Here is a 12219-nt window from a genome sequence, read left to right as displayed (position 1 = left end):
CCTTCGTAGGCGGGGCTTCCTCCCTCTGTAACCTTCTGTGCCGGGGAGAATATTTGCGTTTAAGCAGAAAGTGTTCCAGACACTGCAGAACTGACGCTGTCGTGTTTCTGCACTCAGGGTACCCTTCCTGCTTTTTCCTCCCGGACACAGAGTCGCAAGTGTGCACAGGGAATGACAGACTCGGCGTCCAGTGGAGCCATCCGCTGGCCTCAGAGTAGGAGGCCCGCCCAGGGCAGGCCGGACCACAGTGTAACAGGAGGGAGGAGGGCTTGCTTCTTTCAGGCAAGAAAATTAAAACCGACAAAGAAATAAAATTATTAAATGCATAGGAAAAACTGGAGTTTTTTTATATTGTTTTGTTTTGTTTTGTTTTTGAGACGGAGTCTCGCTCTGTCGCCCAGGCTGGAGTGCAGTGGCCGGATCTCAGCTCACTGCAAGCTCTGCCTCCCAGGTTTACGCCATTCTCCTGCCTCAGCCTCCCGAGTAGCTGGGACTACAGACGCCTGCCACCTCGCCCGGCTAGTTTTTTTGTATTTTTTAGTAGAGACGGGGTTTCACCATGTTAGTCAGGATGGTCTCGATCTCCTGACCTCGTGATCCGCCCGCCTCGGCCTCCCAAAGTGCTGGGATTACAGGCTTGAGCCACCGCGCCCGGCGAAAAACTGGAGTTTTTATGACAGCGATCATCTGTAAAGAAACCAAGAGAAGGCCAGGCGCGGTGGCTCACGCCTGTAATCCCAGCACTTTGGGAGGCCGAGGCGGGTGGATCACGAGGTCAGGAGATCGAGACCATCCTGACTAACACGGTGAAACCCCGTCTCTACTAAAAAATACAAAAAAACTAGCCGGGCGAGGTGGCAGGCGCCTGTAGTCCCAGTTACTCGGGAGGCTGAGGCAGGAGAATGGCGTAAACCTGGGAGGCAGAGCTTGCAGTGAGCTGAGATCCGGCCACTGCACTGCAGCCTGGGCGACAGAGCGAGACTCCGTCTCAAAAAAAAAAAAAAAAAGAGAGAGAGAGAAACCAAGAGAAGTAAAGCAAACACTTGAACTACCTCAGACAAGCAGCCTGCTTCACCCGCAGTTCACAAGGAAAACCCACAATCATAAGGTTAAAAATAATTCCCAAGCGCGGGGTGCAATGGCTCACGCCTGTAATCCCGGCACTTTGGGAGGCGGAGGCAAGAAGATTGCTTAAGGTCAGGAGTTCAAGACCAGCCTAACTAACATGGTGAAACCCCATCTCTACTAAAAATACAAAAATTAGCCAGGCGTAGTAGCAGGTGCCTGTAGTCCCAGCAACTTGGGAAGCTGAGGTAGGAGAATCGCTTGAACCCGGGAATGGGAGGTTGCAGTGATCCGAGATAGTGCCATTGCACTCCAGCCTGGGCGACAGAGCAAGATTGAAAAAAAAAAAAAAAAAAAAAAAAAAATTCCCAAGCTTGGGAGCCGACTCTAACTGCTGAAATGGAACCCCAGTGTGGATCAGAACCTGGTGATGAGACAGGGACACTTAAGAATTCAACTCCAGGAGCTCAAGGTGCCCTCCAGTCCCCTCCTCACAATGTGGAAACACTCCTTCCTTCAAAACCCTCCATTTGTACCAGCAGGAAACTCTCACCTGCAGTCATTGTAAAGTTGTGACCTAAATAAACTGTCACGTTCCCAAACCTTTTCTCCGGGGGACAAGGCAAACCAGTCTTTCACTAAACCTGACCTTCACAGCTTTAATTCGTGAATACAAATTACAGCCTGACCCCAGCGACCCCATGGATGCTAAAACCAAAACACTGCCCAGAAAATGGCCCCAGGCGCCAAAGGTACAACCTCAGAAAAGACAGAACCCTCTGCCCCCACCCAACCACATCTGCAGATGGGTCTCCTGCTTTTCACAGCTCTGCAGCTTCTCAGAATCCACATTCCTGGCCAGGCGCGATGGCTCACGCCAGCACTTTGAGAGGCCGAGGTGGGTGAATCACCTGAGGTCAGGAGTTCGAGACCAACCTGGCCAAATGGTGAAACTAAGGGAGGAGACCACCCCTCATATCGTCTTACGCCCAATTTCTGCTTCCAAAGACAGAAGAAGTAAAAACTAAAGGCAGAAATGAAATCCACAGGCAGACAGCCCGGCGCCGCACCCTGGGCCACCCTGACCTAATCAGTTATCTATAGATTACAGACATTGTATAGAAATGCACTGTGAAAATCCCTATCCTGTTTTGTTCCGACCTAATTACCGGTGCATGCAGCCCCCAGTCCCGTACCCGCCGCTTGCTCAATCACGACCCTCTCACACACACTCCCTTAGAGTTGTGAGCCCTTAAAATGGACAGGACTTGCTCACTCGGAGAGCTCGGCTCTTGAGACAGGAGTCTCGCCGATGCCCTCGGCCAAATAAACCCCTTCCTTCTTTAACTCGGTGTCTGAGGAGTTTTGTCTGCGGCTCATCCTGCTACATTTCTTGGTTCCCTGACCGGGAAGTGAGGTGATTGGTGGATGGTCAAGGCAGCTCCTTAGGCGGCTTAAGCCTGCCCTGTGGAACATCCCTGGGGGGGACTCCGACCAGCCCGAGTGATGCGGATCCTGAGAGCCCTCCCAGGTAGGCATTTGACCCGGTGGGATGCCTCGCCAGAGCAGTGTGTGGCAGGCCCCCATGGCTGAACACCGGGAAGGAACAGGCACTTGGAGTCTGGACATCTAAAACTTGGTAACACTAGTCTTTGAAACTTGCCCCCTCCGTTTGAGTGGAAGCGTGGCCTAATCATCCATGGCGTGCCTTTATGGGCACTTCGGTTTTGGTTTTGGTTTTGACTTGGTTTAAATTACATGACAGGACCAGTCTTGGGAACTTGCCCACTCCATTTGAGTGGAAGTGTGGCCTGATCACCCACAGCGTGCCTTTATCCACACTTTGGTTTTGGTTTTGACTTGGTTTGAATTGCTTGACAGGATTGGTCTTGGGAACTTGCCTACTCCATTTGAGTGGAAGCATGGCCTGATCACCCACCGTGCGCCTGTACCGACACTTTGGTTTTTGTTTTTGACTTGACTTGGATTGCTTGATACTTTGGTTTTGGTTTTGACGTGGCTTAGATTTCTGGATACTCTGATTTTGGTTTTGATTCTGGTTTGGCATAAACTGTAAAAGTGTGTGTGTGCCCTTTTTACCCGTTCTTTGTTTTATGGTGTGCGTGTGGTGTAAGTGTGGTGTTTTGTCTCGAGGAAATGTGGGTCACAAAGTAAATCCACCCCACTAGGAACTATGTTGAAAAATTTCAAAAAGGGATTTAAGGGAGACTATGGAGTCACCATGACACCAGGAAAACTTAGAACTTTGTGTGAGATAGACTGGCCAGCATTAGAGGTGGGTTGGCCATCAGAAGGAAGCCTGGACAGGTCCCTTATCTCGAAGGTATGGCACAGGGTAACCTGTAAGTCAGGGTACCCAGATCAGTTCCCATATATAGATTCTTGGTTACAGCTAGTTTTGGACCCCCCACAGTGGTTAAGAGGACAGGCAGCAGCAGTACTAGTAGCAAAGGGACAGTTAGTTAAGGAAAGTTCTCGCTCCACCTGCCGAGGGAAGTCGGCACCAAAAGTCCTGTCCAACCCAACACCAGGAGAATCGTGGCAGGAATTGGTACCAGCAATACCCTCTCCTTATCGGGAGGAAGGGCTCCCCACCCCTGAGCCCACAGCACCTCCACCTCCACCAGATAACCACACCCAGAGTAGTTATCTAGCCACCCAGAGTAGACAAGAGAGGAAGTGAAGCCACAGGAGAAACTCCTCCCTTGGCAACTCGTTTATGGCCCAAGACTGGAATCCAAATGCCCCCGAGAGAGCAGTGATATACTGGGGTAGATGAGGATGGACACATGGTGGAAAGGCATGCCTTTGTGTATGAACCTTTCACCTCCGCTGACCTCCTCAATTGGAAAAATAATACTCCATCTTACACTGAAAAGCCTCAAGTTTTAATTGGCTTGCTCCAAACTATTTATACAGACTCATAATCCTACTTGGGCTGATTGCCACCAGCTGCTCATGTACCTCTTTAATACACATGAAGGCAAAGGGCGCTCCAGGCGGCAACTAAGTGGCTAGAGGAGCACATCCCAGTTGATTACCAAAACCCCTAAGAATATATAAGAGTTCAGGCTGGGCGTAGTGGCTCATGCCTGTAATCCCAGCACTTTGGGAGGCCGAGGTGGGTGGATCACGAGGTCAGGAGATCGAGACCATCCTGGCTAACATGGTGAAACCCTGTCTCTACTAAAAATACAAAAAATTAGCCGGGCGTGGTGGCGGGCGCCTGTAGTCCCAGCTACTCGGGAGGCTGAGGCAGGAGAATGGTGTGAACCCGGGAGGTGGAGCTTGCAGTGAGCCGAGATTGCACCACTGCACTCCAGTCTGGCAGACACAGCGAGACTCCGTCTCAAAAAAAAAAGAGTTCAACTGCCGGGAACAGACCCCCAATGGGACCCGAACGAGGGACCAGACATGGAGAGGCTAAGACAGTACCGTGAGGCATTAATAGAAGGTCTAAAGAAAGGGGTTCAAAAGGCTACAAATGTAAATAAAGTCTCTGAGGTCATCCAAGGAAAAGAGGTGAGTCCAGCGCAATTCTATGAAAGACTGTGTGAGACTTACCGTATATACACTCCTTTTGATCCAGATAGCCCTGAAAATCAGCGCATGATTAACATGGCCTTAGTTAGCCAAAGCACGGAAGATATCAGGAGAAAACTGCAGAAACAGGCTGGGTTTGCAGGTATGAATACCTCACAGTTACTGGAGATAGCCAATAAAGTGTTATGAATAGAGATGCAACAAGTTGCAGAGAAAGCCGTAAGGAAGATGAATGCTAGACTAGGCAAAACGCCGACTTACTGGCTGCGGCCATTAAGGGAATTCTCCCGAAAGGAGAGGGAAAGGGGGGTTCCAGGAAGAACACCCAGTCTAATCGCCCACGCTTGCGATGTAACCAGTGAGCCTATTGTAAGGAAACAGGATATTGGAAAGATAAGTGTCCCCAACTGAAGGAAAAGCAAGATGGTTTGGAACAAAAGACCTCAGATAAAGACGAGGGAGCTTTGTTCAATCTGGCTGAAGGGCTGTTGAACTAAAGGGGACCGGGCTCAAGTGCCCCCAAGGAGCCCACAGTCAGGATTACAACTGGGGGCAAGGACATTAAGTTTTTGGTCGATACTGGTGCTGAACATTCAGTAGTGGCCACCCCGGGTGCCCCCTTATCCAAGAAAACCATTGATATAATCGGAGCAACAGGAGTTTCCACTAAGCAGGCTTTCTGTCTATCACAGACCTGCTCGGTAGTGAGACCTGAGATAGTTCACCAGTTCTTGTACATGCCTGGCTGTCCCTTGCCCTTGCTGAGAAGAGACTTACTTAGCAAACTGAGAGCCACCATCTCCTTTACAAAACAGGGCTCTTTACAGCGAAAGTTACCGGGAACAGGAGTTATCATGGCCCTTACGGTCCCCCAGGAAGAAGAATGGAGACTTTTTCTAACCCAGCCAGCTCAAGAGATAAAACCAGCTCTAGCTAAGTGATGGTCCCGAGTATGGGCAGAGGATAACCCTCTGGGACTGGCGGTCAACCAAGCCCCTGTATTCATAGAAGTTAAGCCTGGGGCCCAACCAATAAGACAAAAGCAGTATCGGGTTCCCAGAGAAGCTGGGAATCCAGGTTCATCTCAGGCGCTTGAAAGCCTATGGAATTATAGTTCCTTGCCAGTCTCCATGGAACACCCCGCTCCTGCCTGTCCCTAAGCCAGGGACCAAGGTCTACCGACCAGTACAGGACTTGCGCTTGGTCAACCAAGCTACAGTGACTCTGTACCCAACAGTTCCTAACCCTTACACATTGTTAGTGCTGCTGCCGCTACCTGTCTGGACTTAAAAGATGCTTTCTTTAGCATCAGAATAGCTCCTGAGAGCCAGAAGCTGTTTGTCTTTCAGTGGGAAGATCGGGAGTCAGGTGTCACTACTCAGTACACTTGGACCCGGCTTCCCCAAGGGTTCAAGAACTCCTCTACTGTCTCAGCAATCTTGGCTCACTGCAACCTCCGCCTCCCAGGTTCAAGCAATTCTCCTGCCTCGGCCTTCCGAGTAGCTGGTACTGCAGGCGCACACCACCACGACCGGCTAATTTTTGTATTTTTAGTAGAGACTAAAAATACATACTAAAAATACAACACCATGTTGGTCAGGCTAGTCTCGACCCCCTGACCTCGTGATCCACCCGCCTTGGCCTCCCAAAGTGCTGGGTTTACAGGCGTGAGCAACCACGCCTGGGTTTTTGTTTTATTTTGTTTTTAGACAGCTTCTCACTCTGTCACTCAGGCTGGAGTGCAACGATGGGATTTCAGCTCACTGAAACCTCCACCTTGTGGGTTCAAGCGATTCTCCTGCCTCAGCCTCCCGGGCAGCTGGAATTACAGGTACCCACCACCATGCCCTGCTAAATTTTTTTGTATTTTTGTAGAAATGGGATTTTACCACGTTTGCCTGGTTGGTCTCAAACTCCAGACCTCAGGTGATCCGCTGGCCTCAGTCTCCCAAAATGCTGGGATTACAGGCGCGAGCCAAGGCGCCTGGCCTTTCCTAGGAATTTTAAAACAAAAGGTACAAAATATATTAGTTTACTAACTCTACATGTGTCATTGCACTCCATCCTGGGCAACAAGAACGAAACTCCATCTCAAAAATAAATAAATAAATAAATAATAAAATTCCTAGAAAATATTGTCTTCCGAAAATTTAGGCATTTTTGCCCACTGGGTTGATGGAAACAGAAAGGGTTCTAGGCCAGAATGTTCATATTTCGAACACTTTCAAATTATAACTATTGTTACATGTTTGCAGTTTATTCAAGACTGCTGTTACACAGTGGACAAATTAACTCCTTACTTCAAATATCTAGTCTACCTAGATGTTTGGAAGTGTCCCATGTATATTAAATGTAGAGGTAGTGAAATATCACTTTGTAAATATCTTTTTGTTAAAATTTATAGGAAACACTGCCTTTTGGAAATTGAATTGTTTAACCACCTTCGTGAGCAGTGTAGTACTGTCTATACTTGTTGGATAGTTTAGAGGAGGTGGGAGGGAAGAAATCTCAAAAGATCAGTGTGTTCATACTTGGACATTTTCAGACACTATTTTTCTATATGTTTTGTGCACTTTGTTTTGCTCTCTATATAGCATATATAATGGGCAAATGCATCCTAATTTTGCAACATCTAATTGCTAGATGTTAAAGAGGTTGCCAGTGTATGATAAAGTACTTAGTAAATTTAGCATATTTTGTACACTTTGTGTTGAAATTCATAGGAAACTTGTCTTCTGTGAATGACTTTTGGATAGGAATTTGTTCAACCATCTCTAAGCATTACACATGCCTGTACTTGTCCACTGGATTGAAAGCAGAGAGAAAGAAGTAAGGAGGGAATTGTTCAAGGCCAAAGTGGTCATTTTTTTTTTTAATTTTTTTTGAGACGGAATCTCGCTCTGTCACCCAGGCTGGAGTGCAGTGGCGCAATCTCGGCTCACTGCAAGCTCCACCTCCCAGGTTCACGCCATTCTCCTGCCTCAGCCTCCCAAGTAGCTGGGACTACAGGTGCCCACCACCACACCCAGCTAATTTTTTTGTATTTTTAGTAGAGATGGGGTTTCACCGTGTTAGCCAGGATGGTCTCCATCTCCTGACCTCGTGATCCACCCGCCTCGGCCTCCCAAAGTGCTGGGATTACAGGTGTGAGCCACTGCGCCTGGCCCAAAATGGTCATATTTAGGAGATACCTTAGATGATAACCATGGTTACATGTGTGGAACTTTACTGAACAGTGCTGTGTACATGGTGGACAAGTTATATGAAATATCTAGTCTTTCTAGATATTTGGAAGTGCTTCATGTATTTAAAAGTAGTAGTAGAATAACACTGTTTTTTTGTTTTGTTTTTGTTTTTTGCTTGTTTTTGTTTTTGTTTGAGACAGAGTCTCACTCTGTCGCCCAGGCTGGAGTGCAGTGGCACGATACCGGTTCACTGCAACCTCTGCTTCCTGGGTTCAAGTGATTCTCCTGCCTCAGCCTCCTGAGTAGCTGGGATTACAGGGACGCACCACCATGCCCAGCTAATTTTTGTATTTTTAGTAGAGACAGGGTTTTACCATGTTGGCCAGGCTGGTCTTGAACTCCTGACCTCAGGCAATCCATTCACCTAGGCTTGGATTACATTCATGAGCCACTGCGCCTGGCGAATAATACTTTTTGTAAATAACTTTTAATAACTGTTCGAGCTGGGCACAGTGGCTCACGCCTGTAATCCCAACACTGTGGGAGGCTGAGGCTGGTAAATCATTTGAGGTCAGGAGTTCCAGAACAGCCTGGCCAGCATGGCAAAACCCCACCCCGTCTCTACTAAAAACACAAAAATTAGCTGGACTTGATGGTGAGCGCCTGTAATCCCAGCTACTCAGGAGGCTGAGGCATGAGAATCGCTTGAACCCGGGAGGCAGAGACTGCAGTGAGCTGAGATCGTGCCGCTGCACTCCAACCTAGGTGAAAAAGTGACTCTGTCTCAAAAAAGAAAAGAAAAAAGAAAAAAACTGGTAGGAAATACTGTTTGGAAGTAGAATTGTTGAACCACCTCTGTGAACAGTGTACTCTCTGTACTTGTTCATTCAGTTGAGGGAGGTGGGCGGGATGAAATTTCCTGATTGGGACATTGTACTACAGCTATGCAACATGTTACCACTGAGAGAAAATGGCTGTGTTATTTCCTACATGTGAATCTGCAATGACCTCAAAATACATTTTTGTTAAAAAGTACACCACTGTGAAACCCCGTCTCTACTAAAAAATACAAAAAACTAGCCGCGCGCGATGGCGGGTGCCTGTAGTCCCAGCTACTCGGGAGGCTGAGGCAGGAGAATGGCGTAAACCCGGGAGGCGGAGCTTGCAGTGAGCTGAGATCCGGCCACTGCACTCCAGCCTGGGCGGCAGAGCGAGACTCCGTCTCAAAAAAAAAAAAAAAAAAAAAAAAAGTACACCACTGGATTCCGCAAGCCTCCCGAGCACGTCGGTAGCCAGCTCCCCTCACTGAATCACCGAGTTCTCTCCCCAGCTGTATTTCCAAAATGTCGGTTTCTAACAAGCTGACCCTGGACAAGCTGGACGTGAAAGGGAAGCCAGTCATTATGAGAGTCGACTTCAATGTTCCTATGAAGAACAACCAGATAACAAACAACCAGAGGATTAAGGCTGCTGTCCCAAGCATCAAATTCTGCTTGGACAATGGATCCAAGTCAGTAGTTCTTACGAGACACCTAGGCCGGCCTGATGGTGTCCCTATGTCTGACAAGTACTCCTTAGAGCCAGTTGCTGCAGAACTCAAATCTCTGCTGGGCAAAGATGTTCTGTTCTTGAAGGACTGTGTAGGCCCAGAAGTGGAGAAAACCTGTACCAACCCAGCTGCTGGGTCTGTCATCCTGCAGGAGAACCTCCGCTTTCAGGTGGAGGAAGAGGGAAAGGAAAAGATGCTTCTGGAAACAAGGCTAAAGCCCAGCCAGCCAAATTAGAAGCTTTCCAAGCTTCACTTCCCAAGTTAGGGGATGTCTATGTCAGTGATGCTTTTGGCACTGCTCACAGAGCCCACAGCTCCATGGCAGAAGTCAATCTGCCACAGAAGGCTGGTGGTATTTTTGTTTTTTTGTTTTTGTTTTTTGTTTTTTGGTTTTTTTTTAATGAAGAAGGAGCTGAACTACTTTGCCAAGGACTTGGAGAGCCCAGAGCGACACTTTCTGGCCATCCTGGGCAGAGCTAAAGTTGCAGACAAGATCCAGCTGATCAAGAATATGCCGGACAAAGTCAATGAGATGATTATTGGTGGTGGAATGGCTTTTACCTTCCTTAAGGTGCTCAACAACATGGAGATTGGCACTTCTCTGTTTGATGAAGAGGGAGCCAAGATTGTCAAAGACCTAATGTCTAAAGCTGAGAAGAATGGTGTGAAGATTATCTTGCCTGTTGACTTTGTCGCTGCTGGCAAGTTTGATGAGAATGCCAAGACCGGCCAAGCCACTGTGGCTTCTGGCATATCTGCTGGCAGGATGGGCTTGGACTGTGGTCCTGAAAGCAGCAAGAAGTATGCTGAGGCTGTCACTTGGGCTAAGCAGATTGTGTGGAATGGTCCTGTGGGGGTTTTTGGGGTTTGGGGGGTTTGTTTACTTTGAGATGGAGTCTCACCATGTCACCCAGGCTGGAGTGCAATGGCGTGGTCTTGGCTCACTGCAACCTCTGCCTCCCTGATTCAAGTGATTCTCCTGCCTCAGCCTCCCGAGTAGCTGGGACTACTGGCTTGTGCCACCACACCCGGCTAATTTTTGTATTTTTAGTAGAGACTGGGGTTTCACCATGTTGGCCAGGCTGGTCTCAAACTCCTGACCTCGCGATCCGCCCACCTCAGCCTCCCAAAGTGGGGGATTACAGGCGTGAGCCACCATGCCCGGCCTGGAATTTCATCTTGTTTCCATGCTAAGTAGTAAAACGGTGACAAAGCTAATCAGAATAAGCTACATCAAAAGAGAACTAAGCTAACACGGCTCACTTTTTTTTAACAGGCAAAATATAAATATATGCACTCTAGAATGCACAGTGGTTTAGTCACTAAGAAATTCAAACGGGATCTTGAAGAATGTAGGCAAATCCAGGGTGCAGTAAAGATGAGCTGAGATGCCGCGTCACTGTTTAAGGGCTCGTGGCACTGCATCTCTCGACCACTAGCTGAATCTTGACATGGAAGCTTTTAGCTAACGCCAAGTGGAGATGCAGAAAATGCTAAGTTGACTTAGGGGCTGTGCACAGGAACTAAAAGGCAGGAAAGTACTAAATATTGCCGAGAGCGTCCATCCCCAGGATGGACTTTACCTTGCAGGAGCTCTAAACTGGCACCACCCCCAGTGCTCACATGGCTGACTTTATCCTCCGTGTTCCATTTTGCACAGCAAGTGGCAGTGTCTCCACCACCTATGATGGTAATGCAGCCCCTAGAAGTTGCTTTCACCACCTCATCCATGAGGGCTTTGGTCTCCCAAAGTGCTTGGATTACAGGTGGGCAAATCACTTGAGATCAGGAGTTCGAGACCAGTCTGGCCAAAATGGTGAAACTCCATCTCTACTAAAAATACAAAAATTAGCCGGGCGTGGTGGCGAGCACCTGTAATCCCAGCTACTTTGGAGGCTGAGGCAGGAGAATCACTTGAACCCAGGAGGCAGAGGTTGCAGTGAGCCAAGATCGTGCCACTGCACTTTATCCTGAGCGACAGGGTGAGACTCCATCTCAAATACTACTACTACTACTAAATAATAATAATGAAAAGACACCAGAGACCTCTCTTTCTGTCACCCCCATGCCCTCTCCCCAACTTGAGGACACAACCAGAAAGTAGCCATCTTTGAGCCAGGAAGAAAGCCCTCACCAAGAACAGAATCTACTGTCATTTTGACTTTGGACTTTGTGGTGTCAAGAATCGTATTTTGTTATCATATTATATTTTGTTATTTTGTAATCGTATGGTATTTTGTTATAGTGGCTCAAGAAGAGTAAAAGACAGAAATGGCAAGAAAGTTAAACCTATCCCAGTAGAGGTTTGTCATGCAGGGGACAGAGTGTTGGGTTTAGGCTTGAGCTTTGGAGTTGGAAATAATTGAGTTTACACCTAGGCTGGGGACCTTGGACAAGTCCCTTGAGTTCTCTGAACCTCAATAGCCCCTTCTATAAAACGAAGATAATAAAGCTGTTGTGAATGCACCTTGAAACTGCAAGACACATGTCTAAGCACCAGGTAGGCACTCAATAAACAGCAGTAGTGCTATTCTTTTTATTAATGTCTTTCTAGTTATTCATGCTAATGATACAGTGGGACAGGCAGAACTGGGTCTTCAAGACTACAGGTGCCAGGCTGAGGAGCTTGGACTTGCACTTGAGAGCACTAGGGAGCGATGGGAGGTATGTGAGCAGGGGAGAGACAGAAAAATGTCCCTTTGGTGCTGGGGTGAATGACTAGGAATTCAAGTTTGGGAGACCAAGGAGGACACTTTGACAGGTACCCAGGTGAGTGTCTAGACCTGGGTGGTGGCAATCGGGATGATGGGAGTGAGAAGAAATAAGTAGGCTGGGCTTGGTGGCTCATGCCTGTAA

The 12219-nt window shown here is 48.0% G+C and overlaps 3 protein-coding genes across 3 annotated transcripts in view; 2 read left to right on the top strand and 1 right to left on the bottom strand.

Moving 5' to 3' along the window:
- The window catches only part of GET3 (guided entry of tail-anchored proteins factor 3, ATPase), a 422808-nt gene that overhangs the window by 234645 nt on the left and 175944 nt on the right, over nt 1–12219 (top strand). The window lies entirely within an intron of this gene.
- The window catches only part of LOC126942542 (zinc finger protein 709), a 143994-nt gene that overhangs the window by 66149 nt on the left and 65626 nt on the right, over nt 1–12219 (bottom strand). The window lies entirely within an intron of this gene.
- LOC126942705 (phosphoglycerate kinase 1-like) lies at nt 9128–10266 on the top strand. The gene is given in 3 exon segments (XM_050770645.1): nt 9128–9539; nt 9542–9716; nt 9757–10266. Coding segments are annotated over 3 exon segments (1053 nt in total). The 5' UTR covers nt 9128–9157; the 3' UTR covers nt 10253–10266.

The sequence above is a fragment of the Macaca thibetana genome, chromosome 19 (genome assembly GCF_024542745.1).
Source record: "Macaca thibetana thibetana isolate TM-01 chromosome 19, ASM2454274v1, whole genome shotgun sequence".
Classification (NCBI taxonomy): domain Eukaryota; kingdom Metazoa; phylum Chordata; class Mammalia; order Primates; family Cercopithecidae; genus Macaca; species Macaca thibetana.
Note: the sequence above shows the minus strand (reverse complement) of the source record. Positions and strands in the feature narration are given on the sequence as shown.